General features: G+C 43.8%; 1 protein-coding gene across 1 annotated transcript in view; it reads left to right on the forward strand.

Moving 5' to 3' along the window:
- Positions 1-25097, forward strand: part of LOC119658870 (1-phosphatidylinositol 4,5-bisphosphate phosphodiesterase epsilon-1-like) — a 401183-nt gene that overhangs the window by 276638 nt on the left and 99448 nt on the right. The window contains exon 5 of the mRNA XM_038066640.1: positions 15954-16099. Coding sequence (XP_037922568.1) covers positions 15954-16099 — 146 coding nt within the window. The remainder of the gene's footprint in view (positions 1-15953; positions 16100-25097) is intronic.

Raw genomic sequence — 25097 nt, forward strand, 5'->3', positions numbered from 1 at the left:
CTCCGTATATAAGATAGAAGACCAAGAGTCAGCTAACTGGGTCACGTGATGTAATACCTTATGGTGGTTTCACGGGGCACGGGAGCTATGAGGAGTGGTTTTGCTGGGTCCTTTTAAAAAAGGCAGATAGACATGTTAACAGACAGACAGTAAACCGGTTCCATTAAGGTCTTCTTTAATACAATTCATCCTTTTTGGTGTTTTCACAACATAGTGCATTTTTTCAAGCGGGTAGGCAGATACTGATATCAGTTGTGCGATCTGGAAATATGCTTTTAGGAACCGCGAAGGTAAGGCAAAGGATTCGTTGAGTGCAGAGTATCCCATAAAATCAGTAGCATTTCAGTGATCAGACCGCAATGAGGACTAGTTTTTTGAACCGTCTTCTTTACATGCGCAATATGGTGGCGGGTCACTTTTGCTTGTGTGTAGCGTCAACGTAGGAGTTAAAACCACTTACAAAGGAATTAGGATGACTATTTTTCTTGCTGAGCTATTCAAATTCACTCTTGTCGCAAGACACGCTACGTTGTATTTTACTGGTTTTGTGTCCGGTTCCTTATGTTTATGTTTTAATCGATCTGGCTGCACATTTTCGTACTCAGGCAGATCTTACCGTGCCCTTCAAGATTTAGCCACAACATTAACTGGTGGCAGAAAGCAGCATATTTTATTTCCGCCTGGTATTCAGTCTTATTTTTAAACTGCGTGAAGAAGAGGGATTGTGTGGCACGTTGCACCATCCTGCGGGAACCATATACCATCCAACTCTGCTTCATCGATTTCCGGAAATAAATAGTCAGTCAGCATGTTCCAATAACACACGTCATTGACCTCGGCGACACGTCCTTCGCCATTTTCGAAAAAAATGGGTCAATGGTGCAAACCGTCACGCGTTGAGGATGTATGGATGCAGTATGTTCTGCGCCGCAAATACAGCATTTTGCTTGACGTGGTCACCGAAGTAAAAATTGGCCTCATCCGAGAAAACAATTTTTCAGTAGATGGATGGTCCTTCTTCAAGCGGCAGGTTAGTTGTCTTGAGCTGATGCACCAATTGGACCCTGAACGGTGTTAATCCGCGATCTTTATGCAAAATGCGATGCATAGTGGTGTACCAAATTTTGCAATTGTCGCGAACGATGTCGAATTGAACTTCGCCGACTTTCACACACGCTTTCAGCAATATTTTCGAAAGAGTGTGCCAGACGAACGCGTGCTTCTGGTTTCTGGTCCACTAGCAAGCCAGTCTCTCTCTCAGTTTTTTCACAAACTCCGCGAAATCAAGGGGAGACGGTATATTGTTTCGGCCGCATTTAGTTTGCAATTTTCTTATGGTTTCGGCGACATGTAAGAAGTAAATTTTGAATGCCTCCCAAAGTTGTTCAAACATATATTGATCCATATTCGTTCAACGGAAATCAAAGAAACGCCTCTACCACAAATTTCTCGATGATAAAACGCCTGCTAATTGGCAAATTTATAAGAATGCCAACCGGGAAGCAAAGAAAGCGGTCGCTGTCACCCGAGCGAACCATTTCAAAAATCTTTACGATAAACTGGACACTCGGGATGGCGAGAGAGATCTGTATCGATTTGCTAAAAGCCGTAATGAACACTTCTGTTGCGTTAATGGCAAGAACGGTACTTTGCTTACCAACCGTCGAGCCGCAACGGATAGATGGCGAGAATACTTGGAGCAGATTTCAACTGAAGAATTTGCTCATCCTCCACTTCCACAATCATTGCCGAAGTCGAGGAGGCAATAAAACAAACGAAATTGGGGAAAGCAACAGGACCTGACGACATTGCATTTGAGCTCTGGAAAGCGAAGAGCTGGGATCCAACACTGCGGCTCAGTGCATTCTTTAACCGGGTTATTCAGGAAGGTAGAATACCATCTGGCTGGCAAGAAAGTACCACTGTTCCAATATGGAAAAAGAAAGGTAGTCCAGCAGAATGTTCAAATTACCGTTCGATCCGGATGCTTTCCCATACCATGAAGATTTTTGAACGCATTCTTGACAACCGTATTCGCGAAATCGTTGAAATAACCGTGAATCAAGCCGGATTTGTCAACAACTGCGGAACTACTGACGCAATACACGCTGCGCGGTTACTCATGGAGAAACACCGTGAGAAGCATCGCCCTCTTTATATTGCGTTTCTGGATCTAGCGAAATCGTTTGACCGTGTACCACACGAACTAATCTGATATGCTTTACGACAACACTTCGTTGCTCTACCACGATCCGAAAAGTAAAGTTCGAATTATGGCAGGTGTATCAAAACCGCTTCGTGTCTCTGTTGGTGTTCATCAAGGAAGCGCCCTCTGACCACTCCTCTTTCTTCTTGTTATGGACACCGTCACACGGGATATCCAACGTCCAGCGCCCTACACACTGATTTATGCAGATGATGTTTTCCTAGCATCTGATAGCAAAAATGATCTCGAGCAACTTGTTCAAAAATGGAATGATCGCCTCATGCAACGCGGTCTCAGATTGAATTTAAACAAAACTGAATTTTTGACGACCGATCCCCATAAAACAGGCACAATCACTGTCAGTGGCAGTGATCTGCCCAGAACTGAGCGATTTAAATACCTCGGGTCAACGCTATCAGCCAATGGAGAACTGCGTTATGAAATTGGTTGACGCATTAACGCGACCTGGATGAAGTAACGTTCCACAACTGGTGTTCTTTGTGATCGACGTATCAACGAACGTCTCAAATCTAAAATTTACCGCAATGTCGTCCGTCCAGTCGCTCTCTATGATTCTGGGTGTTGGCCCACTATAAAAGACAACGAACGGCGTCTTGCAGTAATGGAGACGAAGATGCTACGTTGGACTAGTGGCGTCACACGTTTAGATCACATCTGAAATGAGGATATCCGCGATCGTTATGGGGTTGCACCGATCGTGGAAAAGTTGCGAGAGAGGCGTCTTCAATGGTATGGTCACGCAATTCGTGTAAACGAGAATTCACTTGCCAAGATTGGTCTGAACATCGAAATCGATGGTAAACGACCAAAAGGCAGACCTAAACAACGGTGGCTTGATACACTAGATGGGGATTTGAAAGCCTCGAGATTGCACCCAGATCAGGCATTCGATAGAGCCAAATGGCGAAATCGATCACGACGAACCGACCCCGCTTGTGAACGAGACAAAGGCTGAAGAAAAAGAAGAAGATTCGTTCAACGGAAACTCTCTATCAAATTTTTGTCAAAACAGAACTGACGTAAGTATTCCCAATCATGAAATCACCCTTGGCTAAAAAAAATAACCAAAGATGGATCACCCCATATAACACAAAGTTCTCATGAAAAAGATACAAAAATATTGAAAAATGAATCTCTTAAGCAATCAAAAACTATAATACATTCAGAAAACCTTGAAGTCTCACTCTCAGCAAACAAAATTTATCGATTGATTTTATTAAAAGCATTGTTTACAAAAACTAGGTGTAGAATATTAGCCCAACTACGCTCATTTATATCTACTTTATTGTCATTAATAGAACATCGATATTCTGTGTGTATCTGTCCCTTCCAGTAGAGCATGAAAATAGTCTCGCTCCAATAAGGCAAGGAGGCCTAGATACCAACAAATCTAGCACGAACGACGGCCTGAAAAATATACAAACAGAAAAGAATAATAGGCCGACCTGCTGTCATTTACTTTCTCACAATTTTCGAATGATTTCAGAGAACTTTCTTCAATAATATTTTTATTGAGGTCATTGAGCAAAGGAGTATGTAAACTGACTCTATTTACAGCCTACTTTGGGGGAATTACTATTCTAGTTTCGATCTAATTCCATTAGTCAAATACCCTCGAGACAGGCACCATATCGATGGGGTGGCTGCCAAAGGTGTGCACATGTAGTCTCGAAAGATTGCAGGGAGTACTTCTTCATAGACCTATTCTATTTGATCCTGGGGTATTGATTTTTGTCAATGAAATATGTATTAATACCTGATGTCCGGGAAGTAGATATTCGTTAGGTTCTTTCTGCCTCTTTTCTCCTCGGAACGGTAATGTTGAGAATACTAATGGGAGGATATTATTCGATTAGGTTAAATTCTCGCAGACAAATCAGGCCGATATTATTGACAATTGATTATGCTATTAAAGTTTTTTGATTAGATTTCATTTATTCATGAAAGGTTTTCAGTTGGAGGCAGCCTTTATCTTGGATCAAAATTGTAAGCTATGGCTTATGAATACGGAATTAGGTTGGATGGCCTATATCAATCACTGTTTACGGTTGTGGATGTATATACAAGCTTATGGCATATTGATCGATTATGGCAAAGAGTATGATACCTGCCAGGAAATGAATCCAGGAGCCCTGCTGTAATCGGTATTCAGTCAGGAACTTCAAATGAATGACACTTAAAAGGCATCATTATAACCTTATGTTCTAACAAAGCACAGTCTTGAATACACTTCCTTCATCCTCTTCCACTCCTAATTGAAAAAGGCTTATTCAAACAGTCTCCTCCCCACCTTGCGTCGATTGTCGACAGCATTGTCAAATCCTTCTTGCTATGATTCTTATTTACATTTCCCGTCACGTTTTATAACATTCCATCCTACGTCGGTACAATACAAACGACAACGAGATGGAGCAAAAACGGAAAGTCAAATAGCAAATAAAAAATCATATAACCCTTGACTAACTGCCTGACTGCTCACAGTCGCTTACTGACTGAACGACTTTGACTTTTTGGAATTTTGTTTACACAATCCTGTTCTTCTCTAGAGGACAAACAACGTGTTAGAATTCAAATCGAAACTGACACAGTGGAACAAGTTACGAGATTAGGTATAGAGCCTTTTCTCCCATTACCTTCGTGTCAGAGTAACGATCCTATCGGGCCTACGCACAAGGAGCAGGGTAGATTTCCCAATCCACGAATCGTCATGAGACTTTACTTTCCCAGTGAATTTCAGAAACAATATGCCATAATCCATTTGATGGAGACGGCGAAGGACTTTCGTGGAAATCTTAAGTTCGTGTATGTAAGGATTTGAAGTGGAAATCAAAAAAAAGAAGTGCCGATGGTTCCGAAGTATAAGCTCAAAGTTTACATTTACATACTTCAGGTAGGTTAAATGAGCTTTTTCATCCAGATGCTTGAGGGTACGACCTTTCAGGACTATCAGTAATGAAAAAAATAAATTTAAGGAGCAGTTCATATTCGTAAATTTAATACAATACTATGATAGCGAACCCCACTTAATTCCAAGGAAGTCTCTTTTTTCAATGATTCTGAGTCAAGAAAAAAGCTGCTTTATTCACCAAGGAATCCAATTTCAAGGATATTGTGGCGAACAAAATCAATCCACTACTTACTTGAGTGCTTTCTGCTTTCATGAGCCATAATCCTGACGAGTATGTAGTCGCAAATAAGTCTTCAAATAGAATATTACTTGACCTTTTCTGGAGTCTGAATTGGTCCTGATACGAAATGGATCACACCACATGTTTATAATGTTGACCTTATGCTCCTCATGAAGTTTGGACCATGAAAATTATGTTCGGTGGTCCAATTTTAAGACATGTATTATATGTCGCCATTTTCACGCTTTATTCTACATGATGGATTATATGACTTCATATAGAGGCTAATTAGTGTAGTCATTTTTAAAAGATTAACGAATTTCAATAGGCAAACTTCTGGCAAAACGGTGGGGTTTCTAGTAGAGGGGCTTTTCGCTTCATGCAAGGATGCTAGATTAAATTCCTAATCAGAAAGAAAAATCATGCTCGAAAGTAAAGAGCTTCTGAGTATATATGTAAGTCTGACGCTCTAGACGATATAATATGAATTGTGCTTCAAAAACTGCTGAGGTTCGAGACGAATTTCAAAGAGCGTATAAAGAATTCTCGGAAATTAATCCTTTGCATAGACCAGGTATTCCCAGGCTCTATGCATCTCCAACAACTCCGGAAATTCTATCTCAAATCAATGATGTATTGTGGTGCAGTTACGGCTGTCAGATTGCACAGTCAGAAGATTCGCTATCGTGTTATTGGTTTAAGTGACCGAAGAGATCCATCATGGATCGGCGGGACTCACTAAGGCAGAACATTGCTAGACTGATTCAAATCAGCACTGGCAATGCCAGCAGACGGGAGAGAAATAAAGTGCAGAGAGTTTACAGGAAATATGCCATCCCCAGTGAGACACCCGAAGTTGAAATTTCATGCACACTAAAACAGAAACTTTCTGTCATATGCAGTCTATTACGACGGTATGGCGAAAGTCATATCAAACATGTCCAGAATGCAACATGCGCGAGGAACCAGCGGAGCTTTTTCAGATCCATCAACGAATCTCAACAGAGCGTCCAGACAGTACAGTTTTCAGTAACGGAAGCGAAAGAATACTGGGACTGGACTTTGGGGATTACCCGCCCAGCATGCTGAGTGGATCACTGCCGAAGGTACCCGCCATGCCAATATGCCTAGCACGAATTTTGCGGATGTTACCGAAGAGGAAATTCAACGAGCCATAAACAGCTTTAAGAACTGGAGGGGCCCAGGTCTGGATCAGGTGCAGAATTTCTGGTTTAAGAAATTTACCAGCGTGCATAGTTGGTTGGCACACAGCATAAGCCAGGTCGTGAGTCGTGAGTTCTACCCTTCCTCCCTCCGGGAGGAAGACACGGTGCAGGACCTCGCAGACACAAGACCGATTACTTGCTTACCAACCCTCGACAAATTCATAACGTCCATTATTAATGGAAATGGCACCTCGAGACCAACCACATTCTGTCCGAGGAGCAGAAGAGCTGCCGAAGTCGTTCAAGGGGTTCCCAAGAGCAACTCATTATCGATTCGGTAGTTGTAGGACAAACAACTAGAGGCCAAAGATATTTCCTTAGGTACTATATCGATTATGCCAAGGCTTTTGATAGTGTTCCGCATACCTGGCTAATCGATATCCTACCTGTGAAATTTACTCTGTTTGTTGCCCGTTAAATTAAATAAATAATTAGTGCGTCCACCTGAGGGTACTAATACCTCAGAGCCCATCTGTACACGGAGGAGCATCTTCTAAGGGGATTCGTTGAGTCTCCTTTGGTTTTCTATGGCACTGAACCCCCTTTCATGGCTACTGAATGATGCTAGAGGGCATGGTTTTGCAATAAAGTATGCCCTATGTGCTTAGTTCGAACTGACACACTTGATGTACTTAGATGACATCAAGCTTGTACTGACGACCATCTTAGACGTCTGTTGCGAATAATAGACATGTTCAGCCGTGATAGTCGGATGGAGTTTGGATTAGACAAATGTCGAATCCAAGCCATTCGCAAAGGTCATCACGAACCACATGCCGAATATAGCATCGTTGACCTACACATCGAAGCTATGACTGAGACAGACTTCTACAAGTACCTAGGAATTCTGCAAGGAACCCATGCTCGAGTTGGTGATCTGAAGGATGCTCTGCTGTCCGAATTCCTGCGACGTGTAAAGCTGGTGCTGAAATCGCATCTCTCTGGGAGGAATAAAATAAGCGCGTTGAATGTATTCGCTATCCCTTCACTGGCTTATGCATTCGGAATATTGCCGTGGACGAAGATCGATCTGGAAAACGTCCAGCGGCGGATAGGGACAACTATGTCCAAATTCCAAATGCATCATCCAAACTCTGTCGTGGAGCGGATGAACCTGCCTCGTGACATGGGAGGTAGGGACTTGGTTGACGTTACGACACAACATCATCGCCAAGTCGACTCGTTGCGCGCTTATTTTTACAGCAAATAGCAGGCGAGTCCCTTACATGCAGCAGACTGTGGAATGACTCCACCTTACTTGAAGGATCGATCTTTCAATCCTCTGAGTGGGTTGAACTCGAACCAAGAGCGGTTATTGCGGCATCCATTTCCCTCTTATAGCTGTCGCGGAGGGCTGTGTTGTGGATGGCTTAAGTATTGACTCTCACTTGATTGTCAAAGGTGTGGTGTGGTAATTCGAGCTCGGAGCACCGTGCCAACTAGATAGTGGTCCGAGTCTATATTGGCCCCCTTGGTGGCGGCGTTCAATCAGCACGTGATCAATTTGATTGAAAGTGGTCCCGTCTGGAGAGGCTCACGTATATTTGTGAGCCGCTTTCCGCCCAAACCAGGTGCTTCCAACAACCATTTCGTATGATACTGCTAACTGGATAATGCGCAATCCGTTATCATTGGTATGCCTATATAACCTATGGGAGCCGACGTATCGCCTGAAGATGGGCTCTGTCCCTACTTGATTGTTGAAATCTCCAAGTATGATTTTGATATCATACTTAGGACAGGCTTCGAGGGGCCGCTCAACTGCCTCGTAGAAGGTATCCTTCTGTATCCTTCTCCGACTCTGCAGTCTCCTCTGTAGGGGCGTGAACGTTTATGAGGTTTATATTTCTAAACTTGCTCGCAAATGCAGAGTGCATAGCTTTTCGCTTAGATTTTCAGAGCCGATACCACAGGTTTCATTTTTTGGCTGACTAAGAAGCCTACTCCTACATGGCTTACTGGATGGCCGCTTTAATATATGGTGTAGCGACTCTTCTCCAGAAAACGGGTCCCTGTCTATCGCATCTCTTGTAACGCTGTTGTATCAGCCTTATATTGGGACAGGGTATCGGTTAGCTGCTCAGCACCATTCGGTCTGTACAGGGAGCACACGTTTCATGAGAAAATGCGCAAATAGTTAATCCGTTGCCGTTGCCGGGTTCATCGTTGTAAGATCCATCTGATCCGAGGCTTCTTTCGTAGCTTCGTAAAATCGGTTTTCTGTGTACGGTTGTTAGCCCTACCCAACCCCTGGAGGACCAGTTGGTACATTTTATCCCGTTTTTAGGCGCCGGAGACTCGCCTTCATCCTCCTCCGTCTGCAGTTTTTCATAATGAAAGAACTCCCAGCGATCACCACGTGGGGGTGGAGATAGGGTTTGGTAGTTAACCTGTTGGTGTTGGTTCAGCAAGCATTTCCCAGGTTTTATGCTCCATCGTGGATACCAATCCACGTTTCGCCTTGTGACCTATACTACCCTTTGACCGGCCGGCTGACTTTTGGGAATCTGATAACATCCTCCACAGAAAATAAGTGCGTAGCCAAAACTTCTTAGGTGATAACAAGAATTATTTTACTTTACCGCCCAACTTCTTTAACAAAGGGCACATATCTCGCGTATGGTTGTCATTTTTTTCATTTTTCCGAGACATTGAGTCAGTTACATGATCGGATTTTCAGAAAATAACCCTGAGTTCATTTTGCAGGACTAACCCGTTGATGGGGATTATCAAGCCTGTAATCTCAAAAGACTTTCGGCCATATGTCAACGAATCTTATCTTTTGGTGGTTATGGTTGATTATGTCCTTTTACAGACAAATCTGGAAATGAGGTAATCGGCAGGCATCGCAACCTCCGGATGTTTGCCAGTAAATTGCCAGATGGAGCGCAGTAACACCGTTAGCATTCATTACTCCGGTACGAGTATTTCTTCAGCAACCAAGCCTTTCCTGCTTTCCGCTGTTAGCAAAGTCCAATCTAGGGAACGATGCAGTGCATTCATACATGAAGATGGGCTTTATGATGAGTGTACGCATCCAATGAATCCAGTGTGGTGAAAATACCAAGGTCTTACCTACCACCAAAGCAGGTGTTGTAAAATTGCGATCTGCGAGATTTCTGATATTTTTCCTAAATATGGTACGTCAGCTTGCTGTTGAAGATGCTGAAATGTACTTGTTGACTATTTTTACCAACTAAATTGTCACCACGGTAAGGTGTTTGTTGCTGCCTCACCTAAGGTTCCTAGTGAACATAACTAATTCAGTCTTTTTAGTGTTCATCATGACTTCGCTACGAAGCTTACCACTATCGATTACTGGCAGAGTTGCATCCAAGCGGTTACATATTGTATCAGCAAACTGCTTGCGAAAAAACCTTTATGTACACCAGTAGCCATAACAGTGTCATAACAATCCCTCCCTGTATTGAGTCGAGTAAGAGTGCTGTCTCAGTAACTTTGCCTTTCTAGTATCCATGCTGCCTTCATTGAATTGACCATCTGGGAATGTATGTATCTCTTATAAAGCGATCTATGTATTAGTCCTTTCAGTCCTTTTGGAAGAAAACAAGTTAGACTGATCAGACGAAAACATTTTGACTCCGTCTAAGTGGCTTTCAAAGATGCCAGGCATATGCGAAATATACGCCCATGGCATCTGTTTCTTCATCACTTTGTGTATATGCCACTCCATAAATATAGATAACCCAGCCGCTAGCTGCGTTTGTCGATAAGGACGCGCAAGCAAGTTAGTGTTTTTACGAAAGCGTATCCATGATTATCATTTAGCCGACCTTATGCTCTTCTTTAGAGGTTCTGAGCTTCTTTGTATTGATTCCAGCCTATACATGAATCAGACTTTAGAGCTCGGCCAAATCCGAGTCCCACTGTGATGTTTTATCCTTCTTTAGAGTATTGAGTACGAAGTTCTCTTTGCAAGTTTCCTTTCCTTCCCCGACGGCCCGTTTCATTTTGAACGTCCCCCAATATACCTTCCGTGGATCCCAAAATAGAGCGGCTTGAGATGGATCAATGCCCTAATAGAAATCAATGCTCCCGTGATCTGAGAGCGTGATATCATTTAAAACTCTCACTCTCCGAAGCGGGCGGCCTTGTAAAGAGATGCCACCGTGATGTCCTGCCTGACTACATTAAAAAAGTCGGTTTATATTAAGGATCTGCAGTTCCGTTCATAACAGACATTCTAACAGTCTTAATTCCCTCGTGGACGTAAACACCACATCGAGCTAGTACCCCCAATGAGTTTGCTTTGACATATTGGATGGCTCTATTAGGACTTCGTCAACGTCATATCATAATTATCTCCCTGTTGATGTTTTATGGTTAATTTTAACGATTGTGGTCTCGCCATCGCATAAATGGTTAAGCAAGATAGCCTGCAGGTTTTATAAAATCACCATATGAGACCGGGGTGTAGCGCTTCCATTGGTCAGATTTTCGGAAGTCGTAGCCCTTGATGTGGTGTTACAAGGCCTTGTCATCGTAGTTTTAATGATAGGTTAAATATAGGCTCCCCGAGCATAAAAATATTGAGAGGAGAAAACCCAATCGAGATTCAACTGTTTTCCCAGCTCGTAAGTCAAAGCAATTTGCAAGTATAAAACCGTAGTATACAGCTCCCGGCTTACGATATTTTGGGATAATATTCCCCTGCTATATAGTCATTAGGATAGGATAAGTATATCAATAAATATTTTCTATGTCAGATCCTATAAAGAAACCCGTAAAGTCTGTGTGGAGACAATGTATATCTTGGAGCAGCTGTCGGCCCCTTTCTGATATATCAATAAGTTTTGGAATTGTTATGAGGCACAATTTTCTGAAAAGGAAGCTTCAAAAAAATATTTAGACCCAGTAATGATGTTCAACCTGAAGGGCTTATTTAATTAGTTCTTATCCATTTTTTACTGCGAAACTCTTAATAGTATGCAATGACTATGATTGTCAGCGATTTGAACAAATAGATATATTTTCCATGGCAGTTTGGAACATCATCATCATCAACGGCCCAAAAACCGGTATCCGGTCTAAGCCTGCCTTAATAAGGAACTCCAGACATCCTTAAAAGCTGTCTGGCGTTTGGAACAGCAGTGCAAACCTAGATACTCATGTTAATGTGCTAAATGAAGCGATTTTAAAATCGCTCAATCTATCTCTCTATTCTGAAACGACTAGGCCTATTGCTGAAATGCTTGATGCCTTCATTAAATTCCAAACAGACAACTAGTAAAATAATTTGGGTCTGTCGAACCCCTAACCCAAAAACTACCAAAAAAGAGTATGCAATTACAATTTCCTCCTTTTTCGATCCCACCAAGCTGTTGGACTGGTTTGTTCCAATCTAATTTCACTTTCAAATCTTATAAATTGAAAGCTGTTCATTGATCCTCATTCATATCTCCTTCCACGGAAAAAATGGCACGACAAACACACTGGCAGCCCTACAAATTCCTTTTTGCTCCTTCACCGGAGAAGAGCACGTGGACTGATAAAATTGTAATGAGAAATACCAGGTCGGCACGTGAACATTATTCTATTCTATTTCTGCTTTCCATTCCACCGATTTTCTCTTGCATTCTCCTGGAATTTTCAGCCTCCCTCTACAACATTTTCTAGCAGCACAAAAATGCCTCCATCACCGTATTCCATTTCTCATCTGATTCATGACGATATTAGGACAATTTTGCATTAAAAAATGTTTACCATGAAATATGAAAACGTCATAAATTTTCTCTTACAAACAGATAACGCTCCTACTCACCAAAGAAAAATTAGGAAAATTCTTTCACATCAAAACCAGGAACTTATATTTTCCAGCTTGTTCACTTACAAATCAGCTGTGTCGAAGGAAACAAGATGGCGAACGAGGCACAAAGGTGGATGTTGAACGAAAGAGAAAGAATGCCTCGGCTCTTACATCACTTCCTCTCCTAACTTGTACATTTTCTAACGAATTTACAAAAGTAATTAAGGCGCTGACAAAGTGACAGAAGAACATTCTTGAGCAAGTGATAAGAACACAATTATAGATAGCAGGCAGGACGAAAATGATGAGGTGGGGACAGAGGAATTACGCAAGGCTGGGAATGAGGGATTCGTTTGGCTTTGAGACTTGGGGGATTATAAAAAAGGAAACTTTGCAATCAGTTGAAAAGGTTTGAAAGAATATCACTCCTGCGGAGAGAAAAAGTTTTTGAGTTGATTTATTTTTCATTTCCCTTCGTGTTGTGGCTCAAGGATTTTCGAGAGAAAGGTAGCATGAGCCCTTTAAAGCTAGATAACCGAAGGGAGGGAAAATGTGAGTAACATGCCTGCGTAAACTGTCGCTACTGCTAGGTTGTTGCTTAGGATCTGCGGGATCCTAAGTCCCCATCCACATGATGGTGGACCGGACTAAATGAGGAGCAACTTACTCCCACGTTTTTTAGTCCATGGATCCCTAGTTTGGAGGGTAGCACCCCAAGCATTAAAAATTGAAAAAATCAAAAATGACTGACGGTTTCGTCCAGGGCAGAGGCAACTCATCAGACGCTGCCTCACCTCTGCCCTGGGAGCAGCGTGACCGAAAGTGCCAACAGGTGGAAAGACGCTCCCTTTTATCATCGCAAAAACACGACAAGGTTGCGAGTTATATTGGACTTAAAACGCCAGTCGTTGTAGTCTAAGCTAGACTAAGGCTAAAGCTAGGTTGTTGTTTAGGATCTCTACAGGTACGCTTGTGTAAAATTTCTCTCAGAATATCTCAAAAGACAATAATAATAATATCAAGTTGCATCTTAAAGAAACCATTGTGCCCTTTTATTAGTTGTAATGTACCACTTTACTTTAGCTGCCTACAACCGATAAGAACTTTGAGATATTTTCTACTAATACCTGGTATTAAGTATTCTCTTGGACGCTTCTCTCTGGGTACTTACTCAGTTTTAAGTTCACCTGAATAAACCTAAGTGTCTTGACAACCGTCATGTTTTCCTTGGTTGAATAACCACTGCACCCTCTGCCGCAAGCGATCTGCCAGTGTACCAGGTAATCAGTAGCTAGTTGCAGCTGATACCACCGGTCACCCTGAACATTGCACTCCTTGCCTACTTCTGTATGTCAAAATGAAGAGAAGCTAACCCCAGAAGGACCACCAGAGGTCTCGTTGGATATCTATTTATTGTCCCAGTCATACACTCACAAGCCAAGCAGTTTTCGAAGTTTGCGTGAGTTCTCGTTAGCACGAATTACATGTCCTTACCAAAGGAGACGACTCTCTCACAATTTCTCCACGATCGATGCAACCCCATATCGATCGCGAATGTCTTTGTGATACCTTGTTTCGTCTGTGGTCCAGGGTAATAACCACGAGGCGCCGTTCCTTGCCTTTTCTAGTGGGCCAATTAGTTTAGAGCCATAAAAGGAGGCAGGACTGACAACACTGCGGTAAATTTTGGCTTTAAGGCGTCCCTTGATGCGTCGATCACAATGATTGTCTATTGTGAAACGTTACTTCATCCAAGTAGCGCTGACGCCAAAATCCATTTTGATAAGGGTGTTCACCATTGGCTGGAAGGACAGAAATATTTAAATTGCTCAATGTTCCAGCTCGACGCTACTGACAGTGATAATGCCTGCTTCATTGAGGTCGTTTCTAAAAAATACTGCTTTATTTAGATTCAGTCTCGGCCGGTGATGTATGGGGAGATCACATCACTTTTGATCCTGTATGACAGTGTCCATAACAAGAATCCAGAGCTTAGCTGCTATATCGTTTTACTTTCCTCGATGTAGTTCATTGGATTGCTTCCTCGACTTCGATGGTGCTGGTAATTGATCCGATGTAAAAGGTTCAGCCCACGCGCACCGTCAAAATAATGGATTTGGACTATCTTACAAACGAAGTAGAGGCGGATGGAGCGATAATAAGAGATTATGATGTGTGTTAATGTGAGTCAACATCTGCGGAAAAAACTTGGCCATTGTCACCGTCTCTTAGATTAAAGCTAGCCACATCCTTCACTGCCGGGAGGTAAAGATTGAATGGATTATCTGCTGCACTACGTTTTGGGCAGGGCTGTCTTTCAAGTATGGTGAACCCGCGCCAAAAATGAAGCCATGCTTTGCTCTTAGTCCTTGGTGTCACTGGTGCAATGATGGAGGGTACCGGATTATTTTGTAACCCGTACATTTCTTTTGAAGTGATAAATGGCTCCTCCCAATATTCTGAAGTCCGGCAAATACCTGGCAGGTGGAACATAGGAAAAATCAATGTTGGAAAATTTTGCGAAGCCCTCCTAAGAAGCCTCCCTCGAACGCGGATAGAGAAATCATCAGTGAACTTAACAAAGAGCCTAATTACCGCAGCATCGACGCACAAAAGAAGGCTCCATCACGGGAAATCACCTGTGTTCTAGTGGACAGTTGAAATTGGAAGAGTACGAAGGATCTGCTTCAGACTTCGACGGATTGCACAGCGCGCAAGAGGCCAACATAAGGTAATGCTTAGGTTCGCAAAATACAAGAAGGTGAAAAAGGGACTTCACCACAAAATTAACAGACAAAAATCGCCTAAACTCGGTGCTCGTCGATCACCCTATTCCACGGATAAAAAAATCGTGCAGGTACTTTTTCCTGTCCCAGCTGGCGTTGCCTATAAGAGGGGTAGTATTGAGGAATGCCCAGTCTTCACCATAAAGGAAATGAAAGAAACGATCTTGGCGATGAAATACAAAGAAGCCCCGTACCGGATGGTATTCCCTGCGGAGTGCTGAAACTAACTCTCAAGTTTGACTGACAGGTGTTTTCCCTCCCGGTGGAAGGTTGCGAGACTCGTGCTGATAAGCAAAAGCGAAGGTGACCCCGACGCGTCGTCAGGGTATCGTCCTCTCACAATTCCTACATCTAATCAATATGAGGCCACTGCCTTTGAAGACCTCAATAATTTATTACAAAACCTTCTACCCTTCGTGTTTCTAATAGGACAAATTTGTGTGTACACTTTGAAACTCTAATTAAAAGTGCTGAACCCCCAGTCTCTTCTAATTACTAGCAAACATTTCCGTTAATATTACCCGGGTGTCAAATATAATCAAACTCCCTAGCGAACTATTTAAACACGAACTGCATATGCAACTCTAATCTAATTGAAATTATGAAGTGTGTAGCTCTCACTTGGTACCCAACGGGCTTGATGTTAATTGCACCAATTTTCCCTACAACAATTGCCTCACATTTTCACTTTTGCCATGTATTGCATTTGCGGTCTGACATATGAGAACAAATTTGAGGTGCAATTTGTTAATATTTAATTAATTTAATTGCAAAATTATTACGAATAGAAAGTAAAGTTTTTATTTGTCTTTATTGCAGGTGGTCTTTTGGGTGTTCCATTTAATCTATTCGCAGTCCGTCTATGAGGATCGGAAAGCAGCGTTTGCATGTTTATTGCGAGCCGCCCTCACCTGCTGGAACATTGGAAATTTTAATGGTGCTCTGGAAATTACAACAGGTCTTAAGTAAGTAAATAAAAATAGAATAATATGCCGTAGTTCTAAGGTGTACATGGAAACATAATTTATAGATGCCAATCTAACTTGAGAGTCCCACATTTGCTACGTTTCCAAATGGGTCTCCACTTTAATAAACGCCCTTCCAACCTGAGTGTTCAACGTTTCCATATATGTCATTCTTTCATATGACAGCTGACAAATATCTTGAATGGAAGTTTTCACACATGAAAATTACGCCAAGATGTTAATCTCCATTTTTGTTTGATATTATATTTGTATACAGGGTGTCCCGTTCACAATGGTGGAAATTTTAATGGTGGAACTACGCAATACGTTTCATAGGCTCCGAAATGCCCTCCATACCGATATCTGTTTAAGTAAAGTTAGTAATAATCTTCCTATAATTTTTAGTAATTGTCTGCAAAACCCCCCTTAAGTTTGGTGGAAATCGAACTATTGCTAGGTAGGTAGGTATCAGTGGCCGCTCCGAGGAGCCCAATTAGCGCTTTGGTGCGCCGTTTTGATGCCACAAACTCCTAAGACCGTGACTGTTGTTATAGGAACAGGGAAGCGGAGTCCAGATGGATCGGATCTTCAGAGCCAGCCCGTAGCATTCACGAAGGAAAGCAGCTCTCCAACCCTGCAACCAGAAATCTCACTGAGGTCCCCAAAGAATGGTTTACCCAGTGTCCGCAGCCTGACTCGAGCCAGAGCCGGGCAATCGCAGAGAAAGTGCATGAGGGTTTCCCTTCCTTCTCCGCAGCTTCGGCAATGCGAGTTGTAGGGTAAGCCGAGCCTAGCGGCATGGTCCCCTATGGGCCAGTGCCCCGTAATCTTGAATGCATTTGCACGCGTCTGGCACAGGAGCTCTCGTGATCGGGCTATGTTATAAGCGGGCCAAATTCTCCTTGATTTGGCACAGCTTGTAAGCCTTCGCCATCTCAGGCCCGCGGCTGCTAGGTAGTGCGAGTAGACTCGGCCCCCGACAGCCGCCAGCGGAACACCGACTGTGTTCCCCGAGGGACTGCCAAGAGCAGAGCCTTGCCTGGCCAATCCGTCAGCCCGCTCATTCCCTTCTATGTTCCTATGCCCGGGAACCCAGAGGAGAGTTATCTTGAGCGTGCCGCCCAGATGGTTGAGCGTGTCTCTGCACTGCCCCACCAACCGGGAAGATGTCGTCGTTGAGTACAAGGCCTTGATGGCCGCTTGGCTGTCGGTCAGAATGGCTATGTTACGCTTGGGGCTCGAATCACGCTCCAGCCATCGACAGACTTCCAATATCGCCAGTACTTCCGCCTGGAATACACTGGTGAAACCTGGGAGACCATACGACTTGGACACACCGTGTGTATTCGAGAAAACCCCCGCGCCGACTCCATAGGCCATCTTTGATCCATCCGTAAAGAATACCGTGTCGTAGTCTTGCAACACGCCGCCGGTCTTCCATTTTGCCCTGGTTGGAAGGTCCACAGCAAAGTTTCTCGTGAAGTTCAGCTTGCGTGCGACATAGTCCGTAGGGGATGCCCAGATTTCTCGAGGTATTTCATCTAGAATGTTGCTGTGGCCGTAGGACTTCGCTGCCCAGCATCCGGACTCACGTAGTCTGACGGCACTGCACGCTGCAACATATTTGATGTGGAGGTCAAGGGGGAGGAGATGCAGGAGTACATTGAGAGCATTACAGCACTACAGCGGTGTACATCCAGAGAACCATCCTCGGCCGGAGACCCCATTTCTTGGCAAAGGTTCTCTTACAGGCATAGAAGGCTATACAGGCCTTCTTAACCCTCAGTTCTATGTTCAACCTCCAATTTAGCTTAGGATCCAGGATTACACCCAGATACTTCACATTAGAGGAAAGAACCAATCTTTGTTCATTCAGCCGTGGTAGATGGAATTCAGGTATCCTTGTCTTGGTGGTGAATCGGATTAGATTATCCTGGTACTCAGCATGGATATAATCCAATGCGTGAGATACCCCTCCAATCCAACACCGGTCAAGGCTTCCTTGATGGCGTTGGTACTGACGTTGTTGAAGGCTCCTTCTATATCCAAGAAGGCAGCAAGGGTATACTGCTTGTACTGCAGCGACCGCTCAACCGTGCCAATTACCTCGTGGAGGGCGGTTTCTGTGGATTTTCCTTTGAGGTAGGCATGCTGGGACTTAGAGAAAGGCGTTCTCTCCATAATAGTCCTTAAGTGAATGTCCAGGACGCGTTCTAGGGTCTTCAGCACGAATGAAGTCAGGCTGATTGGCCGAAAGTCCTTCGCGGACTCATGACCGCGCCTGCCCGCTTTCGGTATGAAAACCACCCGTGCGCGCCTCCAGGACTGCGGTACGTATCCTAAAGTGATGCAGCTCCGGTAAATCTCAACAAGCCACGGCACAACCCTTTCCTGCTGCTTCTGTAGAATGACTGGCATTATGCCATCTGGGCCAGGAGATTTGTATGCGGAGAAGCTGTTTATAGCCCAGCCGATCCTATCCCCGGTAACTACCGATTTGATAGTCTCGCACAGCTGGGGTTGCCGCAAACCCTCCAAGCGAGGTTCTGACTCACAGTCCTCCTCGCTGGAGGGAAAGTGCGTTTGCACCAGCAGCTCGAAGGTTTCACTAGAAGATTCCGTCCAGGAGCCTTCCGACTTTTTAAGGAAGGATGGACTCTTATGTTCCTTGGACAGAATCTTATTGAGCCTCGCGGATTCACTAGTGCTTTCAATGTTCTGACAATAGTCTAGCCAAGACCGCCTCTTGGCGGTCCTGATGGCCGATTTGTACTTCTTTAGGCAGTCCTTGTATGGCTGCCAGTATTTTTGCCTGTAGCAGATGTTGAAGATTTCTCTGGTCAACTTCCTGAGAATAGAGAGATCGAACTATTGCTAACAAAATTCTAATAGGTCAAATTTGTCGCTTCAGTGCAAATTCTAAGACTTAGGTCAAAGTTGTCGCTTCAGTGCAAATTCTAAGACTTTGAATATTAGTAGCACACAAATATGAATATTTTGACGTAATACAGGGTGCGGCAGCATAACTTCCTTTTTTAAAATGCGCGCCACTCAGTTAGTTGATGTCATAGCGGAGCGCTAGTGGTCTCGTTCAAGAGGGGATACTGTAAAGTTTTGTCCCGACACGGCTCAGTCGCCATCATGCATTGTAATAGTGAGGAGCGTCCCTTTGCCGTTGAGGTTTACTTTTGAAGCGGATGTTCGGTTATTGCAACACAGCGTGCATTTCGGAATCGCTTTAATTTAGCCCCGTTGACTCCCGTCCCAGACCGCAAATCAATTGTTACATGGGTCACTACATTCAGACAAACTGCAAGCGCGACAAAAGCAAGAACTCGAGTCCCTCGGCCCGTTAGATCACCTGAGAACATTGAAGCAGTGAGAGCGTCAATGTTGCGATCGCCACGGCGTTCTGCGCGCAAACACGCATCTGCCCTTGGGCTATCCGATCGTTCTGTGAGAAGAGTTCTTCGTGATGATCTTCATTTTCATCCCTATAAGATGGCGATAGTGCAGGAACTTTCAGAACGAGACTTCAATTCTCGGATGAACGCGTGTGAGCTTCTTCTTGATGTCGTTCCCGAGGGTGCTATTGTTTTTTTTAGCGATGAAACCCATTTTCATTTGTGTGGGTCGGTTAACAAACAAAACATGCGCTACTGGGGTGTGGTGTGCAATTTCCTCAGTTCGAATTATTGGTCCCTGGTTTTTTGAGGAAAATGAGGTTACAGTGACAGTGAATTCGGACCGGTATGTAAACATGCTACAGAATTTTTTTTTCCCCCACGGCTAGCAAATTTGGATTTGGGGGACACTTGGTTCCAACAAGACGGTGCAACAGCACACACTTCAAGAGCATCGATGGCTGTTTTGAGGGAACACTTTCCAGAGCGCTTTATCTCAATTAGAGGCGATTTCGAATGGCCGGCACGCTCTCCCGATCTGTCCCCTTGTGATTTTTTTCTATGGGGTTTTTTGAAATCCCGTGTTTATGTGAACCGTCCAAGAACCCTACAAGATTTGAAGACCAACATCCAAGAAGAAATTGCCAACATAACACCTGCTATGCTAACAAGAGTCATGACAAACGCCAGAAATCGGTTTACGCAATGTATGGAGAATGGGGGACGTCACATAACAGATTTGATCTTCAAAACAATGTAAATAAAAACTTTAGACATGTACCTACATTCTTCTTCTTCTTCTTCTTTTTCTTCAGCCTTTGTCCCGTTCACAAGCGGGGTCGTCTCGCCGTGATCGGCTTCGCCATTTGGCTCTATCGAATGCCTGATCTGGGTGCAATCTCGAGGCTTTCAAATCCCCATCCAGCGTATCAAGCCACCGTTGCTTCGGTCTGCCTTTTGGCCGTTTACCATCGACTTCGATGTTCAGACCAATCTTGGCAAGTGAATTCTTGTTTGCATAAATTGCGTGACCATACCATCGAAGACACCTCTCTCGCAACTTTTCCACGATCGGTGCAACCCCATAACGATCGCGGATATCCTCATTTCGGATGTGATCTAAACGTGTGACGCCACTAGTCCAACGCAGCATCTTCGTCTCCATTACCACAAGACGCCGTTCATTGTCTTTTATGGTTGGCCAACACTCCGAACCATAGAGAGCGACTGGACGGACGACATTGCGATAAATTTTAGATTTGAGACGTTCGTTGATACGTCGATCACAAAGAACACCAGTTGTGGAACGCCACTTCATCCAGGTTGCGTTAATGCGTGAAGCAATTTCATAACGCAGCTCTCCATTGGCTGATAGCGTTGACCCGAGGTATTTAAATCGCTCAGTTCTGGGCAGATCACTGCCGCTGACAGTGATTGTGCCTGTTTCATGGGGATCGGTCGTCAAAAATTCAGTTTTGTTTAAATTCAATCTGAGACCGTGTTGCATGAGGCGATCATTCCATTTTTGAACAAGTTGCTCGAGTTCATTTTTGCTATCAGATGCTAGGAGATCTCTCATCTGCATAAAGCAGTGTGTAGGGCGCTGGACGTTGGATATCCCGTGTGACGGTGTCCATAACAAGGACAAAGAGGAGTGATGAGAGGACACCATCCATAACAAGGACAAAGAGGAGTGATGAGAGGACACTTCCTTGATGAACACCAACAGAGACACGAAGCGGTTTTGATACACCCGCCATACTTCGAACTTTACTTTTCGGATCGTGGTAGAGCAATTGAACCCAACGCACGAGTTCTTCTGGCACGAAGTGTTGTCGTAAAGCATACCAGATGAGTTCGTGTGGTACACGGTCAAACGCCTTCTCTAGATCCAGAAAGGCAATTTAAACAGGGCGATGCTTCTCACGGTGTTTCTCCATGAGTAACCGCGCAGCGTGTATTTCAACGATTTCGCGAATACGGTCGGCAAGAATGCGTTCAAAAATCTTCATGGTATGGGAAAGTAACCGGATCGGACGGTAATTTGAACATTCTGCTGGACTACCCATCTTTTCCCATATTGGAACAGTGGTACTTTCTTACCAGTCAGATGGTGTTCTTCCTTCCTGAATAACCCGGTTAAAGAATTCACTGAGCCACAGTGTTGGGTCCCAGCTCTTCGCTTTCCAGAGCTCAGATGCGATGTCGTCAGGTCCTGTTGCTTTCCCCGATTTCATTTGTTTTATTGCCTCCTCGACTTCAATTGCGCTGACTGGTGGAACTGCTGCAAATGTGGGCAATGATTGTGGAAGTGGAGGATGAGCAAATTCTTCAGTTGAAATCTGCTCGAAGTATTCTCGCCACCTATCCTTTGCGGCTCGACGGTTGGTAAGCAAAGTACCGTTCTTGTCATTAACGCAACAGAAGTGTTTGATATCCTGTGTGCGTTTATAACGGCTTTTAGCAAGTCGATACAGATCTCTCTCACCATCCCGAGTGTCCAGTTTATCGTAAAGATTTTTGAAATGGTTCGCTCGGGTGACAGCGAACGCTTTCTTTGCTTCCCGGTTGGCATTCTTATAAATTTGCCAATTAGCAGGCGTTTTATCGTCGAGAAATTTGTGGTAGAGGCGTTTCTTTTCACGGACCTTCATTTCAACATCATCATTCCAAAGCCAAGTATCTCGGTTGATGTACCGCTTACCCGGCTTGGTGACCCCGAGGATTGTAGAGGCCGCTTTGTGGATCGTGCCTTTCATTTGGTTCCATGATTCTTCCACATTCGTAATGGTTGGCAATCGTATGAGTGAGACCGTCTCTTCTTTCTCCTCACCAAATCGCCACCATTTAATGCGCGGCGGGCCAGTGCGTTCCTCACGCCGTTTTATCGGTGGCTTAATTCGCAGGACAGCAATCAACGGCCGATGCTGAGGTGCGATGGTCTCATAGGGAACGACTTTGCAATCAGTGACAGTGGTAAAATGTTGACGTCTTATGAGAATATAGTCGATTTGCGTTTTATTGTTCCCACTATAAAATGTGGGAAGGTGAGACAATCGTTTGATGAACCATCTATTCATAAGTACAAGGTCATGGGTGTCCGCAAAATCGATTATACGCTCGCCACCTTCATTGCGCGCTCCGAACCCCTTTCCCCCATGGCACCTGTTACCGTCTGCCTTTTCACCCACATGACCATTAAGGTCGCCGGCAATGATTATGTAATCGTCAGCAGGCACGTGACAAGTCTTTTCATCGAGAAGTTGCCAGAAGGCATATTTCTCGGCATCAGGTCGACCTGTTTGTGGTGCATACGCGGTGAAAAAGTGAATAGTGCGATCAGCTGATATAATGATGAGCTTCATCAGCCGATCATCAAATCGTTCGATTTCTTTAATGGCATCACGGAAACCCTCTGAGATGGCAATGCCAACACCATATTGAGTGTGTGGGTTACCAAAATAGAGAAGTTTGTAGCCATTTTTACCGCGTTCGCGTTCAATGTCACAGCTTTTGGCACCAGATCATCGGGTTTCTTGCAGAGCGCAGATGTCAATGCACCTTTTCCGAAGGGCTCTTGCGAGTTCCTCCGTCTTTCCAGTTAGGGTACCAACATTTAGCGTGCAGACACGTATTTGTTTTGTTCGCTGTGTGCGGACTAACTTGCTTACGTCCTGACGCCGTCCATGCGTCAAGAACCCTTGCCCATTTCTCGACAGCACCGGAGCCCGTCCTGCCGCGTCGACTGAGGTGGACGCCCTAGCATTTCTCCGAGGCTTGTGACTCAATCCGATCATCATGTTTGTAACGACATTCTATGCATTTTCTTGGTCGATCTGTCGCGGGGCCTGTCACCAAGAGAGATCAGGTAGGATTTAGCATAGTAGAATAACTCCAACTATACTCTATTTATCTCTTTCCCTGATCTCAGCATTTTATTTTTGTTTTACTGAGGATAGTACAGAGTACGTTGCCTCAAACCGTCCTCCTTTACCTGGGCTTGGGACCAGGATACTATGTTAATAGCATGGCGGAGTTAGACATGTACCTACATTATAAAAAATAAATAAATATTTTCCGATGCATACAATAGTTTTTATTGAGTTTTGAAAAAAGGAAGTTATGCTGCCGCACCCTGTATATGTGTATACATTACGTACTATTACTAATGGGCCAAATGCTTTTAGATACACAAAACCATTCATACCTGAAACATTAAGTTTCTAGTTTCCGGATTTGTTGTTTGTTATCTATTCTTTGGAAATGAAATGAAAAATAAGCACTTCAGTCCATTGTTACAAAGAAAAAAGAAAAAAACAAAATAAATGTCATTACAAACCAAAAAGTGTTCGCCTCCATGCATTTTCTCTTAAAATATTACCAGATAACGGTACTTACTTAAACATGGTCGCAGGTCTTCCGTTTCGTTCTGTTTGGCCTGCATACATCTGTCCGCGAAGAGTTTGCTGCCAGCCCTGCTAAGTTGGTGCACGCTGAGAACCTTCGACTCCCTGGCCACCTGGTCTTCGACAAGAGAGATGGCCTTGGAGATATCGGATTCTTCCGGTTACTACGGGAAGCCATTCCTAAATTAAAACCACCTCCGCCATCTCGTCACACACAGCCAGCGGTCCACACCACTGGGAAACTCCAAGTTTCCATACGAGGGCCGCTATAAGGTTCACACGTGGGTGCAGTCGTTCAGTCTGGACGTCGCTGGTAAGCCCAAGACGATCTCCTCGAACAGTGCGACGACTTTCTTTCAGGATACTGATAGCGCTGGAAGGAAGCGAGAGCGCCGCATTCGTTTTGACGTCCGCCGGTCGACTGCAGCCTCGCCACGGATTCTCTCGCCGAAACCTCTAGGTTTCAGCTGGGAGTGAAGTACTGTGGCGGAGCAATACCGAGCGCAGGTTGCCAGGTGGCCGATTGGAAGTAGACCTAGCGGGCTCTGTTGACACTTTTGAAAATTGAAAAAAAAAGAAAATTTTTAGCTTTTCATGCAAGGATCTCTTTAATCGTTTTTTAATAAAATTTCCTGTTAATTAATTTGACATGTTTCCAAAAAAATGTATTTAATTTTTATTAGCTAAAATGGTATCAAATCTGAGATTAAATGATTGAGGGAGTGGGAAATAATGATTTTGTTAGAAACGTCAAGCTATTTGACAGTAATCATGAACCACGCTATAAAACTGTAATGGTAAAAGATAGAGTGTCCATTCCATAAACCAATTTCCTCAAACAAATGATATTATCCACCTTTAAAATTTCTACCGTCGTAAACAGAATGCCCCGTTCATATATATATATTGAAATGTGTATAGGAATATTCAATATAAGAAATCTGATGTCTTTGTCATTTTAAGGCGAGATACTTGACAATAAGTTCTTCAATTTCTTGCATACACTTTGCTTAAACCGTGATGAAATTTAACCTGCAAGCAATTATTAACTCAATGAGGAAATCCAAACTTCAATACCCGCAAAGTCAAAGTGAGTTGACACTTCGAACACCTCCAAACCACTCCCAGAATACAATTAATCATCAGAACCGAACGAGCAAAGATAAAGTTTTCCGCCAACACCAAAAC

Source organism: Hermetia illucens, chromosome 6 (assembly GCF_905115235.1).
Source record: "Hermetia illucens chromosome 6, iHerIll2.2.curated.20191125, whole genome shotgun sequence".
NCBI classification, from domain to species: Eukaryota; Metazoa; Arthropoda; class Insecta; order Diptera; family Stratiomyidae; genus Hermetia; species Hermetia illucens.